The sequence below is a fragment of the Gossypium hirsutum genome, chromosome A11 (assembly GCF_007990345.1).
Source record: "Gossypium hirsutum isolate 1008001.06 chromosome A11, Gossypium_hirsutum_v2.1, whole genome shotgun sequence".
NCBI lineage: Eukaryota > Viridiplantae > Streptophyta > Magnoliopsida > Malvales > Malvaceae > Gossypium > Gossypium hirsutum.
The window spans coordinates 4,487,508-4,514,248 of NC_053434.1; the positions used below are offsets into that span (position 1 = coordinate 4,487,508).

General features: G+C 29.4%; 3 protein-coding genes across 3 annotated transcripts; 1 reads left to right on the forward strand and 2 right to left on the reverse strand.

Moving 5' to 3' along the window:
- Positions 1-5,280: 5,280 nt before the first annotated feature.
- On the reverse strand, positions 5,281-8,484 carry LOC121209663 (L-ascorbate oxidase homolog). The gene is made up of 9 exons (XM_041080685.1): positions 8,359-8,484; positions 8,103-8,261; positions 7,870-7,979; positions 7,452-7,722; positions 7,247-7,343; positions 6,789-7,134; positions 6,308-6,673; positions 6,147-6,225; positions 5,281-5,797 (listed from the first exon to the last, which is right to left on the reverse strand). The coding sequence occupies exons 2-9, from the start codon at positions 8,244-8,246 to the stop codon at positions 5,594-5,596; spliced, it is 1,617 nt and encodes a 538-aa protein (XP_040936619.1). The 5' UTR covers positions 8,247-8,261; positions 8,359-8,484; the 3' UTR covers positions 5,281-5,593.
- Positions 8,485-11,428: 2,944 nt separating this feature from the next.
- Positions 11,429-15,222, reverse strand: LOC107911989 (serine/threonine-protein kinase SRK2I). The gene is made up of 9 exons (XM_016840011.2): positions 14,651-15,222; positions 14,295-14,369; positions 14,105-14,206; positions 13,961-14,014; positions 13,380-13,472; positions 13,002-13,094; positions 12,431-12,535; positions 12,244-12,342; positions 11,429-12,164 (listed from the first exon to the last, which is right to left on the reverse strand). Exons 1-9 carry the CDS (start codon positions 14,825-14,827, stop codon positions 11,880-11,882), a joined length of 1,083 nt encoding a protein of 360 aa, XP_016695500.2. The 5' UTR covers positions 14,828-15,222; the 3' UTR covers positions 11,429-11,879.
- A 5,998-nt stretch (positions 15,223-21,220) lies between these two features.
- On the forward strand, positions 21,221-23,199 carry LOC121209664 (transcription factor HHO5). Its single transcript, XM_041080686.1, has 5 exons — positions 21,221-21,726; positions 21,804-21,982; positions 22,079-22,427; positions 22,539-22,615; positions 22,713-23,199. Exons 1-5 carry the CDS (start codon positions 21,528-21,530, stop codon positions 22,947-22,949), a joined length of 1,041 nt encoding a protein of 346 aa, XP_040936620.1. The 5' UTR covers positions 21,221-21,527; the 3' UTR covers positions 22,950-23,199.
- The last annotated feature ends 3,542 nt before the right edge of the window (positions 23,200-26,741 follow it).

The window sequence follows — 26,741 nt, forward strand, 5'->3', positions numbered from 1 at the left end:
GTAAGAATGAGGTTCGCGGGAGTGTGCTTTCTGATAGAAAATGTGTAAGACCATGGTTGAAAGATACCATGGCAACCTGATATGAAACATGTAAGACCATGGTTGAAAGATACCATGGCAACCTGATATGAAACGCGTAAGACCATGGTTGAAAGATACCATGGCAACGTGACATGAAATGTGTAAGACCATGGTTGAAAGATACCATGGCAACGTGACGGGGAAATGAATAAGACTATGGTTGAATGATACCATGGCAACATGACAGAAAATGAGTAAGACCATAGTTGAGAGACACTATGGCATCATGTCGAAGATAAATAAGATCGTGGAAGAGAAACGCCAAGATATCTGTTGAACAACTAATATTCAGGTAATATAACAAATGGTTAAATGAATTGGTTATACAAAATGGTAATGTGAAATGTTTACAGGAATTGGTCATATGGAAATAAATGTACAAAATAGTTGTATGAAATAATTTATAAGATAGATAAATGAAATAAGTATAGGTACATGGAATTTAAATTATGTTAAGTTTAATACGAACCATTACCGAAATAAATATACCTAAGATATAAGGAAATGATGGTGCATGAAATGTTGATATAATGAAATGAATGATATATGTTATTAAAGAAACGGTAAGAGAATGATATGTCTCATGACATGTACATATGAGATTATCTTTTATATGTTAACATAAGGAAAATATGTAAGTTAAGACAAGTATTAAATTCAAATATGACATATTGAGAAAATAAGAATTTATATGAAATATGTGTAAGTACACTAACAAGTGTTGTTGTTGATGCTTAGGCAAGTGTCAAGCCATTGATTGAATGGTAATATATTTATTGATGCATTGAATTAATAAGTATTTAAGTGAATTTTTTTTAGTGATTTGCAAGTGATAGTAATGCTCTGAAACCCTATTCTGGCAGCGGATACGGGTTAGGGGTGTTACACCGTTAGCCATGACAACCTCAAACTGGCAAATTTCCCCTCACTTGGCGAGCGTCCAAGTAATTCATAGCAAAGGGTTGCCGGCTTGGAGATCGAACTTACGCCCGTGACCGCGTTCTCGTCGATGGAGAGCCCGAGCTGTACTGCAACATCTTTTAGAGTGATGGTGCACTCCCCGCACGGCAAATGAAATGTGTGGGTCTCCGGATGCCATCGCTCAACTAAAGCGGAAATCAAGTCATATCGCAGATCAAAAGTCCGAATCAATGCTGCTGATCCGAACCCGGCTAACTCAAGAATGGTATTAGGCGTTCATCTGGCTGAAACCCGATACTATTAACACGGCCTCTTAATACGCGGTACGACTCCTGACATTATTATATTATCGATATAATTAATACAATATAATTTAATTCAACAAATAACATGATTATGAAATAAAAATTTTATTACCATCTCCTTAATGGTACTTGATATGTGATTTGTATTATCAATCAAAAAACCCATTTGTTGCAAATCTGAAATTAAAAAAATTTGAATTCATTTTTTCATATTGCAAAAGATACAATAATTTTTTTCAAATTTTAGAAATAAACACAGTAAATATCTCGTAATTTCTCATTTTTTACCTACAATTTTTTTATGTTAGATAACAATAATAATATAATTAAAAACATATAAACTATCTAAATATAAAAAACATACGAACTAAAAAAAAGAACTAGAAACATACCTAATTAGAAGAACTTCTAAATAACCTATAGAATTATGTAACAACAAATTTAATCAACATTTTAATAAATTAATAAAAATTATCAAATAAATATATAATAATATAAAATTACATTATATAAAAATTATATTAAAAAATCACAAAACACTAAACTATAAACACCAACAATTTATAATCATATACTAACACAAAATAACTATAAAATTATTTTTTTAAATACATTACTTAAAAAAATCACAATATACACTAATACACACTAAACCACTAAACACTAATAATATATAACCTAATCTTAAATTACTAATAAAATAGCTATAAAAATATTTTTTTAAAATATATTACTAAAAAAATCACAATACACTAATACACTAAACCACTAAACACTAACAATTTATATAACCTAATCTTAAATTACTAATAAAATAGCTATAAAAATATTTTTTTTAAATATATTACTAAAAAAATCACAATACACTAATACACTAAACCACTAAACACTAACAATTTATATAACCTAATCTTAAATTACTAATAAAATAGCTATAAAAATATTTTTTTAAAATATATTACTAAAAAAATTACAATACGCTAATATACTAAACCACTAAACACTAACAATTTATATAATCTAATCTTAAATTACTAATAAAATAGCTATAAAATTATTTTTTTTAAAATATATTACTAAAAAAATCACAATACACTAATACATTAAACTACTAAACACTAACAATTTATATAACCAAATCAACTATAATTTTTTTTAAAAAAAATATATTATTATAAAAAAATCACAATACACTAATACACTAAACACTAACAATTTGTAACCTAATCCCATAAATTATTAACAAAACAAATAACTATAACAAAATACAAAAAAAAACTAATAATTTATAACCTAATCATAAACTACTAACAAAATAATTATACAATTTTTTTTAAAAAAATTTACATTACTAAAAACTCACAAAACACCATAATTTTATAATAAATTATTAAAATAATACATTACTGTAATGACCCAAATTTTTACAGTTATCGAAAAAGTGCATTTCCGGGTCTCTGTTTCTGAAAAATAGATTTGTAAATAATTATTAAAAATATTTACGAAGTTAAGAGAGTTATTAATTAAAGTTTAATGAAGCAAATTAGCTTAAATAAAGGATAATTAGATAAAAGGATTAAAATGAATGAAGTGTGAAAGTTTAATTATAGGATAAAGAAATTGAAAGGACTAAATAAGCAAATAAGCCAAAGGAGTGCCAAGTGTATAACAAAAATAAAATACATGTGTAATAAGTATTATACATACATTTATAATACATGTATGTATTTACTTATTATTTAAGTAAATAATTAATGTATTTATTATTATTAAATTGATATTATATGATGAATAGATTAAATAAAAACAAGTATATAGTAATGATTTGGTACAAATGTATTAATAAAAAATACATACATTTGTAATATATGTATTTGATATTAAATGGATATTTATTATTTAGTGAAAGATATTTATTAAATAAATAATTATATTATAATATATTTATATGATAAATAAATGTAAAATGAAAAGTGTACGGTGAGGATGAAATACAAATGTAATAATATATGTGTGCTCAAGTGTAAAATAAATATTTGATATTAAGTAGATATTTAATAAAGTCATTAATTATTGTTATTATATATATATAAAGTAAAACAAAAGAAAAAGAGAAAAAAAGAAACAGAGAAGGAGACGAAACAGGGGAAAGAAAGGAAGGAAAGAAAAATAAAAGGAAAATTGGGGTTTTTGAAGCCTTAAGCTTTACTAGGTAAGTCAATTTGATCTCTTTTTTTGCAATTTTGATGTTTATAGAATTCTAAAGAAGAATACTACATGAATTATATCAAAAGTTAGGAAGTTAATGAATTTTTATGTGTAGATTAAGTTGAACAAAAAGATGAATTAAGGGCTAAATTGATAGAAATTCAAGTTAGAAATGAAATAAGGATTGAATTGTAAAGTGATTCATAAGTTTTATGCTTTAAGGACTAAATTGAAAGAATTTTAAAGTTATGGTTTTATGATGAGAAATAGATAATTATGTCTAAGTTTGGTTAAAAATTTAGTAGAAGTAAAGTATGAATTAAGATAGAAAAGTAAGTGAATTTAGTTAGGATTAAATTGAAATTAAAAGTAGAAAATCAACATTTTGCACTAAGACTATTTTGGACAGCAGCAGTAGTCTAAGTTTGAAAAATCACCAAAAACTGTAAAAATTGAATTAGAGAATGAATAAAATATGAAATTAAAGCTTATTGAGTCTAGTTTCTTATAGAAGAAACAGTATAAGCAATTGAATTGTAAATTATGAGATATAAATAATTTTGTGAGACAAGGTCAGAATGAATTGGGGTTCCCCTGTTCTGACTTTGGAAAATCACCAAATATTGGAGAAACTTAATTAGAGGCTTAATGTTATATGTTTAGAACCCATAATGAGTCTATTTTTAGGATAAATCAACGGGAATATTATCCGAGTTTTGTACTGTGAGATAATTAATTTTTAGTGAAGAATGGTCTAAACTATCAGACAACAGAATAGGGATAACTTTAAAGAATAAACTGTACTTATTGGCTAAACCAAAAATTCTTAAAATTTTATGGTGAGAAGATATATGAGCCTTGTTTCAGGAAAAATTAGCGGATCTTAATTTGGAGTTTTATAGCTCCAGATATAAATAATTTAGTGACTATGACACAGATGAACAGCTTGAATATCCATAAAAGTAAATAATAAAAATTATAGATAATGTTACTTACAAGTGTGTTATATACATTAAGGATGTGGAATGGAGAGCAGGAGGAGGAAAATATATAAGAATATTCAGTTAGCATGGCTAATTTGCATTACTGCGATGTGTGATTTGATCGAAATTATTATTTTACAGATTAGAAATGAGAAACTGTCATCCCATTCAATCGAATTGGGATGCCCTGGATCTGACATGTCTATTGGGAAAAGTAACATGAAGCTCAGAATTGTGGACGTATTCTGTGAACTGTAATACTAGAATATGTTTAATTTTGTAATAAATTTTTTTTTTACATTTTCAGATTATTTTTAATAAAATTAACTCAAATAATTAATATTTAATTAAAGAAACATAAATTTCTTTTGATTATATAATCTTGAATATTCCATATTAAACTAAAAGTAAAGAAAAATTAATTAATTTAGTTTATAATTTTTTTTTTACTTCTAATTTAGTATGAAAGACTCAAAATTATAATAAAAAAAAAGTTCCATAAACAATTAATAAATATTAGTTATATGAGTTAATTAATCACTAATAAAAATTTAACGATTGGACAATTAAATTAAAATAAAAGCTTTTAAAAATTGATAAACAAAGTTCCAAAGGTTTCACTTTGGATAGCTAAAACGAAAAAAACCCTAAAAGTTAAGTGATGAATTGAATAGTTCATCCAGAAGTTTTTTTTTTTAAAGAGTATTTGGAAAAATAAATATTAAACCTGAAATTCAAATTTAAACAAAAATGGTGAAATTAGTTAAATAAAAATATTAAGCTAAAAAAATGAAACATCATCCCATTCATGATTTGCTTGGGCATCTAAAAGTAAATGTGTATACCCAAATGCTAGATCTTTGTATGGTTTAAAATTTATAAAGCCTCTGTTCTTTTCGTAACATATAATTCAGGCTCTTGGAGCTAATATAGTAATCCAAATATCCAATGAATGCATAATTTATCTAATGCTCTAAAGATACACAAATGAAAGAACAATGATTTCGATCCTTTCTCTTTTCTATCATCTATTTTTCTCCGCCAGTCAAACTCTCATGACCCTAGAAAAAATTGGTTTTCAATGGTTTAATCGAACTACGGGTGACGCCCGACGGCTTGGCCGCAGAGTAGGACATTAGAGGGAATGTCGTATTCGTTAGCAAGGCTGCGAACCGGATTCCAGACTCTGAGGTAGAATTGTTGTCCGAGATATTGCCTGTCCCATAACGTAGATCGCACATTCCACATACCTTGGTTGTCCAAGGAGACCAATATGGCGGTCCAAGAATTCGGATACACCTGCCAGAAAAGAATAAAAACCGTTGGCAACCGGAAAAGGAAAATATTATATTTGTATAAAGATGACGTAAAAGTATGGACTGAAATAGGTAATACTATCTTTCAAACATTACAATTAAATGGAGATTGATGAAATTTTTGGTGAATTGCTACAATGCTAATGAGAGCTAAAGGGGAAGCATCAATTCAGTTTTCGAGAAACTGAAACTGAAAACATGAAAACCATGGCTCCTAGAGAACATGACAACAGATCAAAGAGAGTAATTATATTCAATATAAAGGCATGACCTCGTTGCGATGAACGATGAAAGGGAAATGATTTGTATTTTGATCCTTAATGTGGGTTTACCTGAGTAGTGTGTCTAGTAAGAGCATCGACTAGATTGTAGCTCTTTCTCTTGTCAGGTGTCCATTGCCCCGAGCCAAACCTGTGTATATTGTAATAATAATGATTAGTACCTTGTCCAGCAAAGGAAACAATTGTACAAACAAACAGAGCATGAAACTCACCCAACGACCCAAAAATCGTAACCATCAAGATGCCAAGCTTGCATGGTGTTTTCATTGTTCTGAAAGACAACTTCGATGAAATCATGGAGAGATGTTGCCATAACAGACGTAGCTAGCGTTGCAGCACGACCTGAAGGAAGTTCACTGAGGGAATTCGTGCTAAAAACTCCGGGGATGTTAAAATAATCAGCAAGCTTCAAAGGGGTATCGGGATTTATATAGGAGACACCATTCACTGCATAACGCAACTTTCCATTTATTAAAGGTGCTGAGTTAGCCAACACAATAGTCTTAGTTGGTGTTATCGTCCCGTAATGGAATGAACCCTGAGGATTAGGCCTTGCTGCATTTGATGTTAAATTCCACCTTCAAGTAAATAAAGGAAAAAGAATTATATAATATTGTTTTTCACTCTAAATAGATTTCGAGCAACCAGTTGTGCATCAATCAAAAATTTCATATGATCTCAAATGACTAGTACCTATATGTTCTCGCCTGCTCCATTGACCAATCAAACCCATTTGCAGGAGCAGCTGGAACCGGTCCAGAAACTGGAGCGTTAGAGTTGGCGTAATGCAACACTGCAGTTGCGGTGAGAACAGTCTTAGTAAATCGTGTGGATGCAACAATGTAGTAGTTCTTTGGTGGCTGGTCCAAGGTTACTAAGATGGTTATGGATTGACCAACATGTACATCAAGAGAGTCATATAAGTTCTGAATTACGTGAGATCCTTCAACCTCGACTAGCTTCATCTTATGACCCTGGATCCTAAAATTGAGGGAAGTGGATAATCCAACATTTGAGATCCTGAACATGTAAGTTTTGCCTGAAACACCAAAATTTGTTGCACGAATTAATAATATGCTATGAATTAAGCGACAAAACTCGATTGGCAATAAAACAATAATAAGACAGCATGAACTAAAGTTAATGATGACCTTGATCTCCGGTGAAGGTAGCTTGTGTTTGGCCATTTATGAGGACTCCATCAGGGAAGGGCATAGACTTGCCTGAGTCTAAAGATTGCTGCAATGTCTGCAAAAGAGAAAAACAATATATGATGAGTGAATTATATACATGGCAGGAATCTATAGATCAATGTAGACAAATCCCTACTCATATAACATAACTGTGATGACTAACCTTATGGTTGGCCTTGAACCAGTCACCAACAAGTAAAGTGAAATCTCCATCAGGGTTTGCGTAAGGGATTGGGATCACACTTCTATGGATTATATTGAGAGCTCCAAATCCACCAGCAGCTCTATGCATTAGTGTTGATGGGAAATATGTGTAGGATCCAATCTGATCCTTGGCCTGGAATTTGTAAGTATAGTTTGAGTTTGGAGGGATGGGGCAATTGGTTCCCAACACTCCATCCTGCCATGAATTCTTCCTTTGTTTGATGCCATTCCTGTTGTGATTAAAGTAAACCCCTCATTAATCAGAAAGGAAAAACAAGGCCAAATGTTAAAGAAAAAGATAAATCTTGATTTTTCCCATCATTTCCCATATTCATATGCAAAGAACAAAGTGTAAAATGAGAAGAACCAATGTATACCATGTCATCAAGAAAGGCTGGTCAAGCTTGTTAATGAGATTCAAGATAATGTTGTTATTAGTCACTACATCAAGTTTTGGTCCAGGGAACTGCCCATTGATAAGGATAACCTTCACAAAAAAAAAAAAAATCAAAACTTTTTTTTTCTCAGAAACATACACATAAAAAAGCACATTACTTTCAACAATCCAAAACACAATTTCAGAATTCGACAGTTAAGAGATCAGAGTAACCTGCTGGGGAACTCCAAGAATAGAACGAGTACCATAAGTAACAGTCCAGGTGAAATACAAGTAAGGGTCTTCAGCATTCATCAAAGACACACCCAAAACAGCCAAAACACCAAAAACCAAATGGGGAATGAAGGATTTCACCATTTTCCCTCTTATACCTGAAAGCCAACCAATCAAACATTATTAAAAACAAAAGCCTGGCGGAAATGGGTTTATCAGAAAACAATCACCATTATTGGCTGAAACAGAAACTCACCTGCTGGTTTGAAACTCCCTGGAAAGTGAACTGTTTTAAGAACAAAACAGGGAAAAATATGTCTACACTAGATCTTGGTGGAAGTAGAGTGGCCTTTTTAAAGCAAGTTGTAAGCTTGCATTTAAACTAATAATCGGCGCAACGCGTTTCCGCGTTATGATAATTGCTTCCAGCTTATGTTTATTTTCACTTTTGGCTTTTTCCTTTTTTACAAACAAAATGAGCTTGGATTCTATAAACATGATTTAAAAATTAAAAGATAATGTCATGATAAATGTATTAAAAAAACCACTATAATTTGAAAAATAAATGTTTCAGATATATATAAAATTATTAAATGATAATAATTAGATATATTAGTGACAAAATTTTTATTTTTGAAGTTAAAAACAATTTTTTAAAATTGAGCGGATGACCAAATCAGTAAAAATTATTTATTTTCAATACAATTGATTTGAATAATAATTACTTAAATAATTAAAAAATTATAAAAAAATATTTTAAAAAATTATAAATTAGTTTAATGGTCGATTTTTGTTCTAGTTTTAATTTTTTTTATTAATTGTTATTGGTTCAATTGAAAGTCAATTGTATAGACCAATATATTAATCAATTTCTAATTCAACCGATTTGATTTGGATCCAAGAATATTGGTTAAAATCTGGATTTTAAAACTAAGTTTTGAGGGCTAATACAATTTTCAAAAATTGTAAAAGTTCAATGAGAATTTTTTTAAAAGAATTGGGATCTAATTAAAAATTTTAAAATTCTTGTAAGATTAATGAGAATTTTAAATATTTTAAGTGAATTTAATTAAGATTTTCAAAAACATTAAAAAGTATGATGAGAAATTTTAAAAGTTTGAGGGATTTAATTAAGATTTTCTATTTAAAAGAAAAACCTTCAAAGAGAACAGAAAAATTTTCAAATATTTTGGGAAGGCAGTTTTCTTAAAATTTCAAGAAAAAAAAATCACAAAATTACAAATTTCTGAGCGCAATTGGCCTCTGGTTAAAAGATTTTATAGGAAGTTTATTAGAGAAAAATGCAATTATTAATATATTAAAAACATGATCATAAAAACAGTTGTTTTCGGCCAAAATAATATAAGTGAATGTAAAAGGTTGTAGGTGTTTAGGAAAAAAGACTGCAGCTTGGGTGTTTTATGACTTTGTACTTTGTTTTTCTTCCCATTTCCTGGAAAATGGTATTCCGAACAACTTCCTTCGATTAGCAGAGTTTTTAATGAAAATAGAAAGATGCTTTAATTAATTAGTATAAAAAAAGAGAGTTCATGTTGGAATCTTTCTAACCTAACCTTTTTTTTGCCTTTATTAAAATATTAGGAAAATAAAATAATGGTTAGTTTTATGAATCAAATACATCAAACCTCACATGGAAGGATATCCAAAAATAAAAACATTGGTCTCCTATTTCATAGCTTTGGACCCACCACTTGTATTTAAAAATTAATATTCAAAAGATTAAATTTTTAAAGCTTCTTTTTCTAATTTTATCCAAATATATAGGATGGACAAAATCACAGAGACAATAACTGGGGCGGCCACTTTTGTCTGCAGTCCATATTTTTTTTATCGGTGTCTATTATAAATTAATCATTATTAATTATTTAAACCCAACTTTGTGTTAAAATTTATTTGCTGTCCACAATGAATTATTTGGGAGTGTCAATAGTTGTTTGGGCATTGGGAGCCGAGCAATCCAAAGGAGGTGGGAACCGCTGGAATTTCCACCGACGCACCGCTCCTGCAATGCACTGTATTGGTGGGTGCCTACTTGGATTCTCCACTATGTTTCACTTCATCTAATCTGTTAACCAATTACAATTGAAGTTTCTATTTATGATTTCCTATTGTTAGGGTAAATTGCATTGTTGGTTACTCAGTTTTTGGGACATTTTCATTTTAGTTATCCAATCTTTAAATTTCTAATCGTAATTAACTTGTACATGTTGCCTCATATTCACACTTTTATTTTGATCACTCAACTTTTAGGTTGCTTCTATTTTGGTCACTCAAAAATTATTTCTTTTTTTATAATATTGATTGGAATAAAAAAAATTAAGAATTAAAGTGAAAATGATAGAAACTAGTGTTTGTTTATCCTCTTATCGAAAGTTCTAAATTTCTTTTTTTTTTAATATTGAGAATTTAAAATTTAAAACATCAAAATCAATTAAATAAGTTATTGATAATTTTTTATCTCTTAATGGTGTCAACTGATTTATTAATATAATATTAAAATTAATTAATCTAGTCTCCTTTTAAATCTTAAAATTTTATTTTATATTTCCAAATTAAAAATCAACTCAAATAACTCATATTTAATATATACATGAAACACATTTTTTTTATTATATGATCTTATTTCTTTCATGTTAAGCTAAAAGCAAAGAAAATTTCTTCCAACTAGTTAAAATTAATTAATTTTATATTCCATGCCAAATTAAACCCATAAGGTTTTATCACTTTTTTACTTAAATAAAGAACAAACAATTAATTTAATTAACTGCAATGACTTTTCTTTAGTTTTAGCTTAGTTTTGAAGTTTGGAGAATAAATAATCAAAAGAAATTTAAGTTTGCTAATAATTATTAAATACGAGTTATCAAGTTTATTTTGTTAAGAATATAATACAAAAACATAAAATAAAATTTTAAAATTTAGAAAGAGAATAATTTAATTAATTTCAATACTATCGTTAACAAATTGGTTAACATTATCCAAAGATAAATAATTTATTTATTTATTTTTTATATTTTGAATTTAAAATTTCAATATTATAAAAGAAAATCAGTAAATTGATAAATAAATACAATTTAACAAATTTTAATGCATTATTTTAATTTCTATCATTTATTCACTTTGAGCTTTAATTTTTTTACCCCATTCAATACTTTAAAAAAATTTCTTTTTGGAAGTGATCAAAATAAAAATAACCTAAAAATTAAGTGACCAAAATAAGTAACAACATGATATAACATGTACAATTAACTGCCGTTAAAAATTTAATGATCGAAGTTGAAATTAAAAAAAAAAGGGCACCCAACTAAGTAATTTAGCATTTTTTTATATATGAAGATACAATGTTGGAGCTAATTTATATGTTAAGCTTAATTATTGAGTATATGTGGAAAGTCAGCTGCATGCATGGCTTTTAATTCCAGCTCCAACCCCATTTTTTTATGAAATTTTGTCAAAAGGAACAAAGAAAAACTGCTAAAGAAACCTAAACCATCAATGCCAAAATACAGATGAACAGACTGAGCCGTGAAAGTGGGACAGAGATCATGAGAATCTTCTTCTAATCATCCTCCCTTCTAAACTAGTATTAAATATCGATTCATTCGACCGACTCGCATAACAGACTCAAATCGAAACTAGCGTCGTGGACTTCCATATTATAGTTTTAATCTCTGATACCAGGCACTCGGGAATACATTCTCTGCAGCCATGTCTTTATCACCTCCCAATATGATGACCCAAACTGTTTTCTTCCCATTACATTGCATAGATTATCTCCCCGCTGCTGTCAATGTCGAGCTCGGATTCAGAATCAAGGTCATCCATGTCTTCATCATCAAGGATGTCTGACATGTGACTTAGGTCACGGGCACCCGCTGCTGGAATGGTGGCCTCGGCAATTATCTGCCTGATCGTATCCATGCTCTGCATAGGTTGATCAGGCTCCTCAAAGTGGTTATCCATTGTGTTTTCATCCATCAGATCAGCAGGTAGATTCTTCAAGAACCACTCGTGATTTCTGATTTCCGGAATCGTAATCCTCTGTTAAACAAAATAGTCCACTTCAGAATCACGGTAGTTGCCAAAGGTTACCTGGGAATTCTCTGCAGAAAATACTCACAGCTGTAGGATCAGCAACAAAAATCCTTGAAATCAGATGTCGACATTCGGGAGATATTTGGACAAAATCTGGAATGGAGTACTGGACACTGAGAATTCTCTGTATGAATCAATGAGAGACATGAGAGAATAGATCTTTTTTGAGGGAAGAAATGAGACTAATGCAATAACAATATCCAGTGATATACTTGTATCGTCTTCCGAAAGTCTTTTGGCTCATCAGGATCCTCGAAAGGATATGCCCCGACCAGCATTACATACAAGGTAACCCCGCATGACCATACATCTGCAATCTGATATCACAACACAATATCATCAACTCATTTCTTTACTAATTTTCATATTCTAACATCAACTTGCAGGGACGTATGACTCGCTTGATGTTCTTTCGTGTGCATTTGAATATCAAACCCAGTCTAGCCATCAACACTTGACTGATAAGAACCAGCCACAAGACTAAAGCAGATCCATTCAACAAATCCTCGCATTACACATATGCGAAGCAACGACATACCATTCCAGGCCTTCTTCATTGGAGGACTGCAGCAACTGTCAGTTCACATACTATGAATACTAAACCGAAGTTTTAAATCAACTAAGGGGCAAAAGCCATCAATTTGATGTCATTTCACTCAAATATACAACTAGAACACGGTGACTAACCCATATAACATCTAGCTCTTTACGTCTTAACCAGGAATTTGCATGTGGATTGTAAACTGGAAACCAAAACTGATTTGAACTAGCTCATGATTATACCTTGCCATCGTATTCTTGCCTTTGGAGTACCTCGGGGGCAATGTATGCAGGAGTTCCAACAGTGGACTTCGGTTGCGAATGAAGAACTGAAGACTGAGAAAAACAATCACAAACAAACAGATAAGTATAATACCGATCTTACGTAACTGATAAAATCACATGCTATTTCACCCGAAATGTACAAAAGTAAAAAGAAGCTAGTTCTTCCAAGGTAAGCAAACGACGACAAGATCTTTTAAACAAAGAACAATTATCATAATTCAATATAGATTAAGTAAAACCTCACCAAAGAACATGAACGTTTCACATTTTACAACGTAGAACCATTAACCTCATCGAATGATAAGAGAAACAACAGAGGATTCAAACAAACTATACCTTTGAATACCCAAAATCGCATATCTTAAGCCGAGGAGCTGGACTTCCATCCAACAAAGTGTTTTCCAACTTCAAATCACGGTGGCATACTTGCTTCATTAAGAGAAAGAAATCATATCAATGAGCAAACTAATTTTATTGTATTATATGTAACACCAATGTTACATAGATTCAAGTGTGTGTCGGATATGGATATGTGTTTTCTTATAAGATTACTATCCCATCCCTGCTTTTTAACTCTGCTTGCAGAGTAAAAAAGTTGAACATATCCTTAAACTAAATTAAAAAGAACAACAGATACAACATCTATTTTGCCTTGCTTGTGGAGTTAGGAAACTCCATTACTAGTGTATAGAATAATAATCCCATACTCGGATTCGAAAATGTCCGATTATGAATATTTTTAGGGGGAGGAATGGAAGAGCTTGAGCAACATAGCATAGCATAAATGCATATTCGGACAAGAGTATGGGACATGACACTCATAGGAACACATACTCCCAAACTGGTATCCACATCCGACACTTGCACATGAAAAAAAATGGAATTCAGAAATAAGGAAATGGATAAACTAAAACTACCATTGCATGACAATAACTAACACCGGATAAAAGTTGTTGGAAGAAGAAGCGAGCCTGCACCAAAACAAATGAATGTAGAAACAAAAGAATAATAATAATAATAATAATAATGGACTTTAAAATGAACGTAAAATAAAATGAAACCTCATCCTCGTTGAATCGACCAGCAGCACAAATTCTCTCGAAAAGCTCACCTCCCGATGCATATTCCATTACGATGGCAAGATGAGTAGGTGTTAAAATAACCTAAAATGAACATCTTCCATAATTATTACTTAATTAAAACACCGAAAATACTTTAATTTTTAATTAAAATTAAGTAATTAACCTTTACCTCTTTAAATCTAACAATATTAGGATGCCTCAATGATCTATGATTAATAATCTCTCTTCGAACATTTTCATCTATCTGTAAAACCCAACAGATATTTATTTTTTAATTATACAATACTTTCATTAAAAATGATAAATAATACATTCAATACAATGCTAAAAATTAAATTAAAAAAAAAGGGGTTAGTTACGTAGTTGAAATGAAATTTCATAAACAGAAGGAAAACTTATTCTATAACTACTGCAACTATTCCAACAGAATTTTATTTCCATAAATAGACCAGAAGCAAATAAAATTTTAGAAAAAGGAAAGTTACAGTTGACGAATTTGGAAATAAAAAAAGAAAACTAACTGACCTTATCGCCTCTCTCGATGTACTTAACAGCAACGAGCTCTCTGGTAATCTTATCCCTCATAAGCCGGGCGACTCCGAAATTACCCGACCCGATATCTTTAACGAAATCGTATCGATCACTGTCGTGCATGATCGGCATATCCATACCCGGCCCTACCATCATGTCTGCCCGATCCATTTTTCTCTCTTTTTTTAAGTTTCTTGAATCTTATCACTTGAAAAAGAAAACAAACTCACGAAGCATCACCGATATCAAACCGCACCACTTGACTCGGTTTTGTAGATAGAGGCCACTGAGTTAAACAAGTCGGTTAATAAAAAAGAAAGCGTTTTTTTATTAGGACGGCGTTTAATTGAGTGTTCTGCCAGTGTCACAGTGAAGAGGATGACTTTTTGGGGAAGAGGAAGTGATAATTCCAAGAAATTATGTGATTGGAGGAAAGAGGAGGAGAGAAAATGCGGCGTCGTTTTAAGGTGGTTGCTCCGCGGATCAACCAATAAGATTGGCTCCTTTATTTGGCTACGTTCTTTTTTTAATTAGGACTAGGAAATTCGAATGACTTAAATATCCCCAAGTCACGTGATCTGGTTATGATGGGAGGATTTATTCGATACCACCACGTCTTTTACATGTTGAACTGATCTGACGGTTTTAGGGTTCAGTCATTTGTTAAAATAGCATGATGCGATAACATGTTAGGACTTTCTTAAATATAAATTTAATATAATAAATATCCCTTAAAAAAATCCTCATAAATAAATAAGCTTTAAAAACTAGTAATTAATTATATTAATAATGAGTGTGTTGGGTCGCACGCTATAATTACCTTGAAAGGACGTTATAGTAAATTCAAGTGGTAGAGATTGACCATTTGTGACAAAGACTTCGGAACAAAGTATAAAGTTCCAGACTTTCAAGTTACAAGCATTAATTATTATTATTATTATTATTATTATTTCTATACAAAAAGGAAATTAGCATACCAAAAGAATAGATTTCCTGCAGTGCTTGCAAGGAATAAGAACTAGGATAATCTGCACCGTTGATTGACTAGACATTGGAAAAGTCCAACAATCGAACGTTAAAGAAACGTTAAAAGACGGAAGCGATGTATTAGAATAAAACATTTTGGAGCTTTCTTCTTGAGAATTAAAGTATAGTTGGATAGAAATGAGAATCTATTTTAGCAATAGGTTGCTTTATAAAGACAGTTTTATAGTTGAAAATAAACATCATAATTACAATGGTTCATTTACCAAATTGGGTTCTGAACTTGTGATTTGATTTTTTTTAATCATCACTCAAGTTCTTTTATCCACCCTAATTAATTTAGGGACAATTTATATTGGTGCTAAGCTACACAGTAGGTTTGATTATGGATTTGGCTGAATCTATATAAATTTTTAGATATTGGATTCAGTCTAATATGAAAAGTAAACTTAAAATTTTATTCAAGCTCAGTCTAGATTAAAATTGTTAAATTCGAGTTCAAATAGATCCATTCATATTAATTTTTTTTATAAAAATTAAATTTAAGAAATATAATACATTAAATACACTAAAAATATTAAAATAAATATTTTTCAACAATAATAATAAAATAATAAAATAAATGTTATATAATATCTAAATAATTACAAAATAAGATTTATACAATATCTAAATAATAATAACACAATATTAATAATATAATAACAAAATGACAATAAAAAACAATAGAAAATAATGTTTAAGTTAATTTGAATCGAGCTCATACTTAAATATTATACCCAAAGTTTAATTTATTTAAAAAAAATTTATTTTTTAAGCTTATATTTTTTATTTAAAACTTTCTACTTTTTAGATAAATCTTCGAAACTGTACAGACGACCTCACGATAAGTTGTACTAGGTAGTCTAGTAAATATGGGTGATGAATCAAAAGAAATAGAAAAATATATATTCTGGTCCATGAATCAAACAAAAAAACAAATCTAAAAAGGAAATTTTGGATGGTGACCCAAAACACAAAATCCAAAAATCCTTCACAAACTCGATAATGCAAATAATAAAACACACAATTGATGGTCAGAAAATGTTGTCGTTTTGCATAAAATCTAGGAGCATCTTCTTCATATCTAGTTTCAACCGACCAATGAAAACCAATTACCCACATCACCAACAAATGGCGTTCATCCTTATCTCCACCAACATTTTTATATTACACCAAATTAATTATTGTCCTTTTTTCCTTTTCTTTTCAAATTTTTTAAGTCCGATAAATGCATCATTTAAGAAACATTTTACAATCAATGCCCAATTCTCAACCAAAAGCTTTGTTGTAAAAAGTTATTTTTCTTACATATTAGCTTAACTAATGTTATTGAAAAAAGATTATTTCGAGAAAAAGGTTTGGAAAAATTTTGAAATTAGTATTTTTTTTAAAGTTCTACAAATAGAAATATTATACAATCAAAATTAAACTATGTTACATGAATGAAAAAACAAAATTATAAATAATAAATGAGTATTTAATTACAAATGTTTGAAGTATATTTTTCCTATTTTCTATATATAAAATGATAAAACACCTTCAAAATAATATGTTTTATTTTATCAAGTAATGGTATTTTTGTCATTATTCAACTAAGTTGATGGCCCGGTTAATAAATGAAGTAAGGATCTTAAATGTTTATAGATGTATTTGTTCAAACAACTATAAAGTAAAGTTAAACTAATAAAAGCATACAAACAAACGAAAAAACTAAAATACAACGAACCCTCTCTCCACTTGTGTGTTAAATTTTTTTATGTTACAAATTTTTATACACTTATAATAACATTTGAGACGCTTATAACAATATTTGGAATTGAAATCATATTTGAAATTTAAAAGGAACAATTTAAAAAAAAAACTATAATATAGTAAAAATATCATTAATTCTTAAAATATTATTAATTGGTGTGATTAAAATCACATATATAATAAAATTTACAAAAATAATACAATTTTTTAAAATTGTTTTCATTTGATAAAATATTATTAATATATTTTTATATAAGATTTAAATTTTTTTTGAAATAATATTTTAACTAAAACTTATTATTTTTAATGTAGATTTTACTAAAATTCGAAACAAAAGGTTATTGTAGAGATCCAATTTAGTATAGAGTATATTTTATAGTTGTTCATCTTCTGGATGAAAAGTTGTTTTATAAAATAAAATATATATATATAAAATTAATTTTTACAACAAACTTAAATGTTGTAATAAAATGTTATTATAAAAAATGATTTTTATAACAAAAAAACTACTTGTATGACCAATTAAAATCCATATATAACAATTACTAATGATAATAATTCAACATCAATACGTTAATACTTAAGGATTAACTTTATTAACTAATGTTAATCAAGTCTTAACTCGATTAGTATGTATATGATATCGTTGTCAATGTAGAAAAACATAAGTTTAAATTTATTGAAACACATTATCCTCCTATTTATGAATTGAAAAGAAACTATAAATAATTATACAAATTGTGTCAAAAACCTTATCAATTAATAAATGTCTATTAAATTTCAGTGCGATAAAAAATTGTTTTTTGTGGTGCTAATTCCCAAACAGAGGGGACTGAAATCAATTACTGAATTTCCACCTATAGCCAACTTTGAGTACAATGTTATTTCCATAATTTATTTCATCCCAAATGAAGTCATATAAGATTACTAATTTCGTCCATTCCGCTTTTGTTAAAGCCCCGTTTAGCCGATGCTTACAATAAAGGGATAGTTCATTCATATTTAAAAGTTTATTCGGAAACCGATAGAGTTTAGATAAAAATATAAGTTCAATAAAATAAGTTCGATAATATTTTTTAGCTTGGGCACGGTTCAACCCAAATCTGCTTAAATATTTTTTACTGTTGTTTTGTTACTATTTTGTTGTAATTTTATTATTATATTGTTACTATTTTATTGTTATTATTTGGATAATATATAACTATTATTTTATTGTTAATTTTACTACTATTTTAAAGATATTTACTTGTTAAGTTGCAATTATCTTAGTATTATTTAAATATAAAGACTTTCTTTTTAATGTATTTTCAAATTATTAGGAAACATTTATTTTAATATTTTTAGTGTATTTGATGTATTATTTTTTAATTTGTTTTTATATAAAAAATTTAATATGGTTGGACTAGGTCGAGCTCAGGCTTAGTATTTTTTATCTGGGCTGAGTTTGGGTAAAATTTTAGGCCTATTTTTTTAAGCGAATATTGCTAAATTTGCTACCACTCTACAACTATAACTAGATTTGCTCATGGGTTAGGCTGCCCGAAAAGTGGGAGGGTTTGGGCAAAAATATAGGCCCAAAAAATGAACTTGGGCAAAAAAAAAAAAAGAGTCCATTTAAAAAATGAGTCAGGCCTCGGGTAAGGCATTTTTTGCCTAGCCTAGACTGAATTCACGAAAGGACAAAAAAGACCTGCTATTTTTTTGTTTTTATAATGCTATTTTCTTATTGTTTTTCCCTATTTTACTACCATTTTGTTATTATGTTACTACTATTTTGTTGTTATTGCATGGATGTTGTATAATACTTGTTTTATTGTTAATTTTGTTATTATTTTAGAGACATTTGTTTGTTAAGTTGCATCTATTTTAGTGTTATTTAAGTATACATATTTTTTTAAAATTTATTTTCAATTTGTTGAGAATTATTTATTTTAATGTTTTTAGTATTTTTGATGTACTATATATATTTAAAATTATATAAAAAATTAATATGGCCGGGCCGAGCTCAGGTTTTAGCATTTTTATTCAAGCCGAACTTAGGCAAAATTTTATGCTTATTTTTTCTGGCTAGGTCGGGCCTGGGCCTAACAAATGAGTCTAAAAAATTTGTTGGGTCCAGTCTGGCCCGACCCATGAGGACCTCTAACTAGAGCACTTTGTTCAATCACTCACCCCGCTCCAATATAGTTGTATAATTTTAAAATCCACTACCACCTCCATAGATGGTGGATGCAACAATCTTCATCTCACCTCACTCTACTTCAATTTAATTGTTACTACTTATCTTTAATTTTTTCAATCTTTTAAAGTCAAGCAGATATTTAAACATATTTCTTTTAAAAATATTTAAATGTAAAATATATAATTTTTATTACATTTTTACCCTCTTAATAATTTATATATACAATGCTAAAATGGTAAGTGTATATAGTGAAGCAGGCAAACAATTACCATAACCACTCCATACCCGTTATCCAAAAGAAAAATCTACCCCATCCCGCTCTGCATCCACTTTTCAAACAAAAAAAACTTGCTCCATTCAGAGCGGATCGGTTCGGAATCCATGCGTGGTTCAGGTTTTACCATCCTTAACTTCACTAGTAGACTTTCTTTTAAAATATTTTTCCATTCCTCTTAAAAGATTTAGAATAAATAAATCTAAATCTAAACACAAAAAAGATTTTAATAAAGTCAACATACAACTAGTGATTTCCTTTTACAAAAATAAAAAATCAATTGAGTGGTTTTTGATACCATGAAAATATAACAATTTCCAAATAAGAATTATAAATAAGAATATACGAGATTATATAAATACAAATCAATCCTAATTAATTTATTGAAGAGTTTATATTAATCAACCTCCAAAATTATTAATCAATCAAGATGTTATTAATCCTATATAAAATCAATATTCCCAAATCATTAAATAAATTAAAAATAATATTACGTAAAAATCTCAATCTACCACGTAAAAAACTACAATCCTAATATATATGTAAAAGGATTGAGAATTTCTTTTTGGGGGGTTTTAGTAGATAAAAGAATTATTTATTTTTATACAAAATAATTCATTTTATAAAACATTTATTTTTCAAAAATTTTGGTGGGTCATTTTTATTTTTTTTGGGTCAATTAATATAATTAAAATATATATGTAAAAGTAAAATCTTTATTTCATTTTTTTGTGAGGTCAATTAACCCATAATCCTTTTAAGGAGCTCTACCACAGTCACCAAATATAATAAATTTCTTATTTAAATTCTCGTTTAATTAATTGTTTAATATTATATTATTATATAATCAATAATATTATTGTTAATGTGTTTATTTTACTTATTTATAACATAATTAATATTATTTATATTTGATTATTTTAAATAAAAAATAATATTTATTTATTTATTATTTTTATTATTCAATAACATCATGTTTACAAATATATTCACTTAATATTTGTGAATATATTTGTTTAACTTAAATGATTGAATCAACATAAATAATTTTAAATATAGATATAAATTTTTTAAATAATTTTATTATAAGTGCTGATTATATCTGCTATTTTTAACACAATGTTTAAAATTATTTATACCTTTTTTCAACTTATAAATAGAAGAATAATATACTTCAACTCATTCGAATTTATATTCTCTTATATTAATAATAAGATTTATTTCAATCGACCGATCAACCAATTAAACATGATTTTAAAATTGACAAAACGAGAAATCCGCTACCTCAAGCTTGGCAAACTATTTATGGTCTACTCTTTCTACGGTGTTCAGTCCATACCTACGGAACAAAATTGATACAGTTATTGCATTTCATTTCCATAAAAGTAAAATGAAAAAATATATTTTCCTTCATACTTTCGCCGCGTGGTCTGTACGGAATCTAAAATGATTCTTTGCCGAGTAACTTAACTTGAGTCGCAGAATTGTAAGCTAATTGAAAATACGCGACGACCCGTTCGGGACGCAGGCAGCGAATCTTGAATCTCCCCCCCCCCGGTCTATATATACATGAGAAACATGACTGACCTGTTTTTCTCCTATCATTTTTTTTATCCGGGTAATGTTAGAGAAACATAATGGAATTTAGCTTGGATTTGAGTTCGGTTTTTGTTCCAAAAACCATAACCGAGTTTCTCAAAGAAGCTTCGAAAATCAAAGATGGGTTCCAAAGATCATCAAAGATTAGTGATTATGTTAAAAGATTGGAAGATGAGATGAAGAAAATTGATGGCTTTAAACGTGAACTTCCTCTTTGCATGCTTCTCTTGAAAGATGGTACCTTTTTATTTTTACTTTTTGTTTATTTTTTCCTTATTTTAGTGGGATTTAATTTAATTTTCTTGGGGTTTTAGGGATTGAGAGATTGAAGGTGGAAGAAATGCAGTGTAAAGAAACGGACGACGGATTGCCATTGAAGGAAAATGATGACGGTGACAAGACAAACTGGTTGAGTTCAGTACAACTGTGGAACTCTGATTTCAACATCGTTGATCATAACAAGAAACCGAACACAGTTTCAGAGCTGAAACTGGTAAAATTTCCAAACTAACTAGGTTTTCTTCAGTCTTAATTTTTTTAGGGGAAGAAAAAAGGTAATATTAATCTTTCTGGGGTTTGAATTTGACAGAGAAGTGGCAGAGAAGAAGAAGAAGAAGATATGTCTGAAAACCCAATTAAAGTTTGTAACAATAAAAGCAGGGGAGGGGCTTTTGTTCCATTTAAGGATATTTCAGGAATTCGTCTTATGAACCCAAGTTTTGAATTAGTATCTTGTAATGGAATCTTGAGAAACAATGGCGGCTGCACAATTGGTTCCGGTTCTTCCTTAACCGCAGAAAAAACCCAAATTAAGTTTCAGACAGAATCACAAGATCAACAAAAACTGCAGCAGAATTCGAGGAAACAGAGGCGATGCTGGTCACCTGAGCTTCATAGACTATTTGTTGATGCCCTTCAGCAGCTTGGAGGTTCTCAAGGTTAGACCTTTGGAGTTATTTATTTACTTTGAAAGCAGTGCTTGTCTAGTTGAATTAAAAGAACCAAGCTTTTAAGTCTCACCATGTTTTTGGTTTATTTGTGATTCATAGTGGCAACTCCTAAACAGATTAAAGAAGTGATGCAAGTTGATGATCTCACCAATGATGAAGTGAAAAGCCATTTGCAGGTTAGTCTTTTAGCATGTCAAGTTGGTTCCTTTCTATCCTCTTATGCCCTTTTTTCTGATTACTTATTTTATGCGTGAATTTTGGTTTATTTTGCAGAAATATAGACTCCACATCCGAAAACTTCCGCCTTCTTCAACTCGAAACCAGTGCAGTGAGAACATGAAATCACAGTCTGGTTCTCCACAATGTCCCCTCACCGTGAGTGCTTTGGCTAAAGGAATGTCGAGTACCGGCGGTGACAGTATGGACGGCGAAGAGGACGAAAAATCAGATGGCCTTAGTTGGAGAAGTGGAGTTCACAAGCCAGGAGAGATTGAATGTATAGTAAGATAACTTATTCCCATCAATTTTTACAAAAAAAAAACATGGGGAAAATTGAAGATAATTCTAGTGAGTTAGTGAGAATAATTTAGTCAACAAGTAGAGCAATTCGAAATCGATATCCTGTTTTAGGCACTACAGAGGGCGATTATTCAAAGAGATTTTTGCAGATATCATGGACTGGTTTAGTTTATGCTCTAATATGGAATCAGTTTGTGCTATTCTATTGATGGATAATAGGGAGAGAATGACAAGTTCCTTTATAGTTTTTTTTTTTTGGTTCTGATTACGGCTATTTTTACAGTCCATGTACTTCATATAGATTGATAATATTTGATTTGTGCAGTACCATCCAAAGCCCAGTAACATAGATATTTTAGCAATGAGATATCAGATAGTGAAAAAAGAGTGGCATGCACTACTCTTTTTCTCACTCTCAACAAAAAGCAAAAATCAGTGCTTTGTAATTTCAATTGCCTTCACAAAACATCAAATCTTTGAAATCCTTCATTGCAATACCAAGTCCAATCTTGTCATCTTTTCCTATTTCACTTTTACGATTAGCCAATTCAGTCCTTTCAACCCAAAACTTGATCTTTATTTCAGACTTCTTTTTAAGGTACATTTAATCTAGAGTGCACCTTTTAATATTAATCAAATTTAATCCATCTAATTTAAGAGTTGGAATTGGAATCTGGAAAATGTAATTATTCTTTTATCAAATTGCAGCCGCTTAAATCAGTCCTTTCGACATCAATAAATTGGGACCAATCAACTGGCTTCAGCTTTGCATCTGCATATGTTCTTTACATCTGAACTCTCTCGTTGTTTGTTTTTTTTCTTAGACGATAGAATCAGAGAAGATAATAAATTACACGTTTAAAACTCCTTACAATGTCTAGTTAATGATTTTACATTTGATTATCCTTTTTGATAAAATACTATTATATTATTATTTTACTTCCAGATTTGAAAAATATATATTTGTTTATATTAGCTGACTCGGAATCGTACAAATATGATTGTTTCATAACTTGTTTTCAATTTAAATATTGGAAACAAATAAATATACTACTCAATAATATTATTGCGAGGAGGAAAAAATTTGTCTAACCACGATGACTTTTTGTAGTCTATGATTTATAATATGAGAAATGTTAATATTATTGCCAACCATATAAAATCTTATAGGGTTGCACCTTATAGTCGAAATAATTGGAACTAGAAAAAAGTTGGATTGCATTTAATTTATTACTTAAGTTAAATTAATTATATTAAGATGTTCATATAATTAATTTAATGTGATAATATTATATATATGTATGTGTGAGGAATAAATTTTAAATGTATCATTTAATTCTTAATATGCTTACTAAGCTCTCGTGAGCTTAACACGTTTCTTTCGAATGTGTGGGTAAAGATCATTTTGAATCTAGAAGGTGAAAGGCATCTCCAACTCATCTCATCAGAAATCAAGCCTTGAAAAGAGTAATGAATTTAATTTTGGGCATTAGTTTGGCATGTACGTTAGGAATATGTTGGATGTATTATGGATGAATTTGATGGAAGCGTCGGTGCCTTGGTTCATTTTGTTAATTTTGCAAATCGAATTGGAATGATTTGGAATTAAATTGAAAAAAAAAGTTATTCAAGGTTGAAAATTTGTATGTTTGAATGGTTTTTTGATTTATTAGGATTACTATGAATCATATGGATGCTATTACAGGTGTTATAGAGCAAAGTGTGTAGGTTTTTGAGGTGTAGGATTTGAGTTCACAACGTTGGGTTATTGAAGTTGCGATGAGAAATACCTTGATGTTGCGACAAGTTGGGTTGCAACTTGAAAGATCGTGTAATCGGGACAAGCTCTTGATGGCTTGGATTTTTTACCCTTGGTCTCAAATCAATTTTTAGTCACTTAGAAAGCTTTGGAAAGCTTGTTTTAAGCTTGGTTAAGTTAGTGAATTCCTACATGCATTATAAATTATTAATTGATATGTTATCGTAGTTGTCCCGACAACAAATGTGACATCTCAATACCTTAACCTGGCGATTGGGTCGGGTAAGGGGTGTTATAATTTCAGGATTACTTCCACTTCTAGTTTGGTAAAGTGGTACCATAAACATTGTTTGTGGAATATCTCTCGAAATGCAATGTGAAGGTTGTTCTTGAACAAGGGTAATTCTAACTTTTCCAAACGTGAGTTGATTCAATTTAGTAGTTCCCAATAGAAAAGTTATTCCGAATAAAAGTTGTTCTTTGATGGTGCTTTCCTTGGAAGAGTCTATTTTGAATAATGTCTTTAAAAAAACAATTATTATAAATAGAAGTTATTCCAAAGCACGATTGTTTTAAAGGTAGTTATTCTTGAAACACAATTATTGTTTAGAATAATTATTCTAAATTTTAATTGTTTTCAACAGAAATTATTTTCAAATGACAACTACATTAAACGACAGATGTTCTAAACTGAAGCTTTGTTTTGAATATAATTGTTTCCAACATAGTTATTATGAAACAACTATAGTTCTAAACAACAATTATACTAAACAAGAGTTGTTCTTTCGGAAGAGATACTAAGTGAAACAATGATGTTACTTGTTCCCCCACTTGATAGTATATTATTTATATCAAGGAAAAGATAAAATTTTAGTAGCCAAAAAAGAATATCTACAAATCTTTAAGAAGTGAGTTTCGAATATATTATTTTTTATTCATTACCTATATGTAAGATAGTTCTAGCATATTTTTAATACACAAGTAACTTAGCTATTTATGTGTGGAAATTCTTTATGCAATTGCACTGTCGAATTAAGTAATAAAATGATAAGAAGATATCGTCCAACGAAGATCAAATTCTAAGTTGCTAAATACCAACTATCCAATTTTATCTAATTTGGATCAAGAAAAGAAATTCTAATTATTACTGAAATTAAACTAAAAGAATTGAAGATATTTTATTAAACTAAAACGATCAAAATTACTAAGCTTTTCAATCAATTTTTAAAGATGACATTAATTGAATGAAAATTACTAGTGGTTTATAAACAACGAGTGGCTCGTCCACAAGTGGTTTATTCACAATGTGGTGTAAAGGCAGAGGAGTTCCTGGGAACACCTATTATGGTGTGTAGCGGTGGGGTAGTAACATTTTCTGATAAATTGAAATTGTATAGCAATTATAAGCATTTGCATTGCTGTGAATATTGAGATATTATGATAATGAGTGAATTTGAAATACCGAAATTTCAAGTTGTTATTCAAATTGTATCTATCCTTTGAACATTGAGATATTGTATTAATGAAATTGATCTGATTTACCGATTTTCTGAATTGTTAATTAATTGTAGTTTATACTTTGAAGTTGATATTTTGTATGTTTTGTTTATCGTTTGCACCGATTTTCTTATGATTGACCTCACACTAACCTTTCATGGCTTACCCTCGCTTATTTTTCCTTCTTTTCAGATAACTCATAAGGTTAGGACATGGGCACGACATTCAGAAGGCTCGGCTCGGAATATTGATTTCTATACAAAAGTATTTTAGACTGATTATTTTATAATTTTGGTTATTTGAAACTATATTATTATTGTGACACTAGATTTAGTTTATAATTTTTACTTAGGCATGCATGACATTTAAATAATTTAGGCTATTAAAATATGTATTTTTATTTAATTACGCATGAAACATGGTTTTCAATGGTAAACATTGTTATAATGAAGATACTAAACTGAACCAGTTTTGATAACTCATGAGTTTTTCTGTAAATTGATTAAGTTTTCTTCTAAGAATAAATC

What these genes read in the sequence shown, in the direction of transcription:
- LOC121209663 (XM_041080685.1), bottom strand. Translation starts at nt 8,246, where the DNA reads ATGGTGAAATCCTTCATTCCCCATTTGGTTTTTGGTGTTTTGGCTGTT. An exon ending in GGTTCAAGGCCAACCATAAG is followed by an intron (nt 7,344 to 7,451) that starts GTTAGTCATCAC and finishes TCTCTTTTGCAG; the next exon opens with ACATTGCAGCAATCTTTAGA. An exon ending in GAGCAGGCGAGAACATATAG is followed by an intron (nt 6,674 to 6,788) that starts GTACTAGTCATT and finishes ATTTACTTGAAG; the next exon opens with GTGGAATTTAACATCAAATG.
- LOC107911989 (XM_016840011.2), bottom strand. Translation starts at nt 14,827, where the DNA reads ATGGATCGGGCAGACATGATGGTAGGGCCGGGTATGGATATGCCGATC. An exon ending in GCGATTTTGGGTATTCAAAG is followed by an intron (nt 13,095 to 13,379) that starts GTATAGTTTGTT and finishes TGTTTTTCTCAG; the next exon opens with TCTTCAGTTCTTCATTCGCA. An exon ending in GGCAAGAATACGATGGCAAG is followed by an intron (nt 12,536 to 13,001) that starts GTATAATCATGA and finishes TTGTGATATCAG; the next exon opens with ATTGCAGATGTATGGTCATG.
- LOC121209664 (XM_041080686.1), top strand. Translation starts at nt 21,528, where the DNA reads ATGGAATTTAGCTTGGATTTGAGTTCGGTTTTTGTTCCAAAAACCATA. An exon ending in CAGTTTCAGAGCTGAAACTG is followed by an intron (nt 21,983 to 22,078) that starts GTAAAATTTCCA and finishes TGAATTTGACAG; the next exon opens with AGAAGTGGCAGAGAAGAAGA. An exon ending in AAGTGAAAAGCCATTTGCAG is followed by an intron (nt 22,616 to 22,712) that starts GTTAGTCTTTTA and finishes TTTATTTTGCAG; the next exon opens with AAATATAGACTCCACATCCG.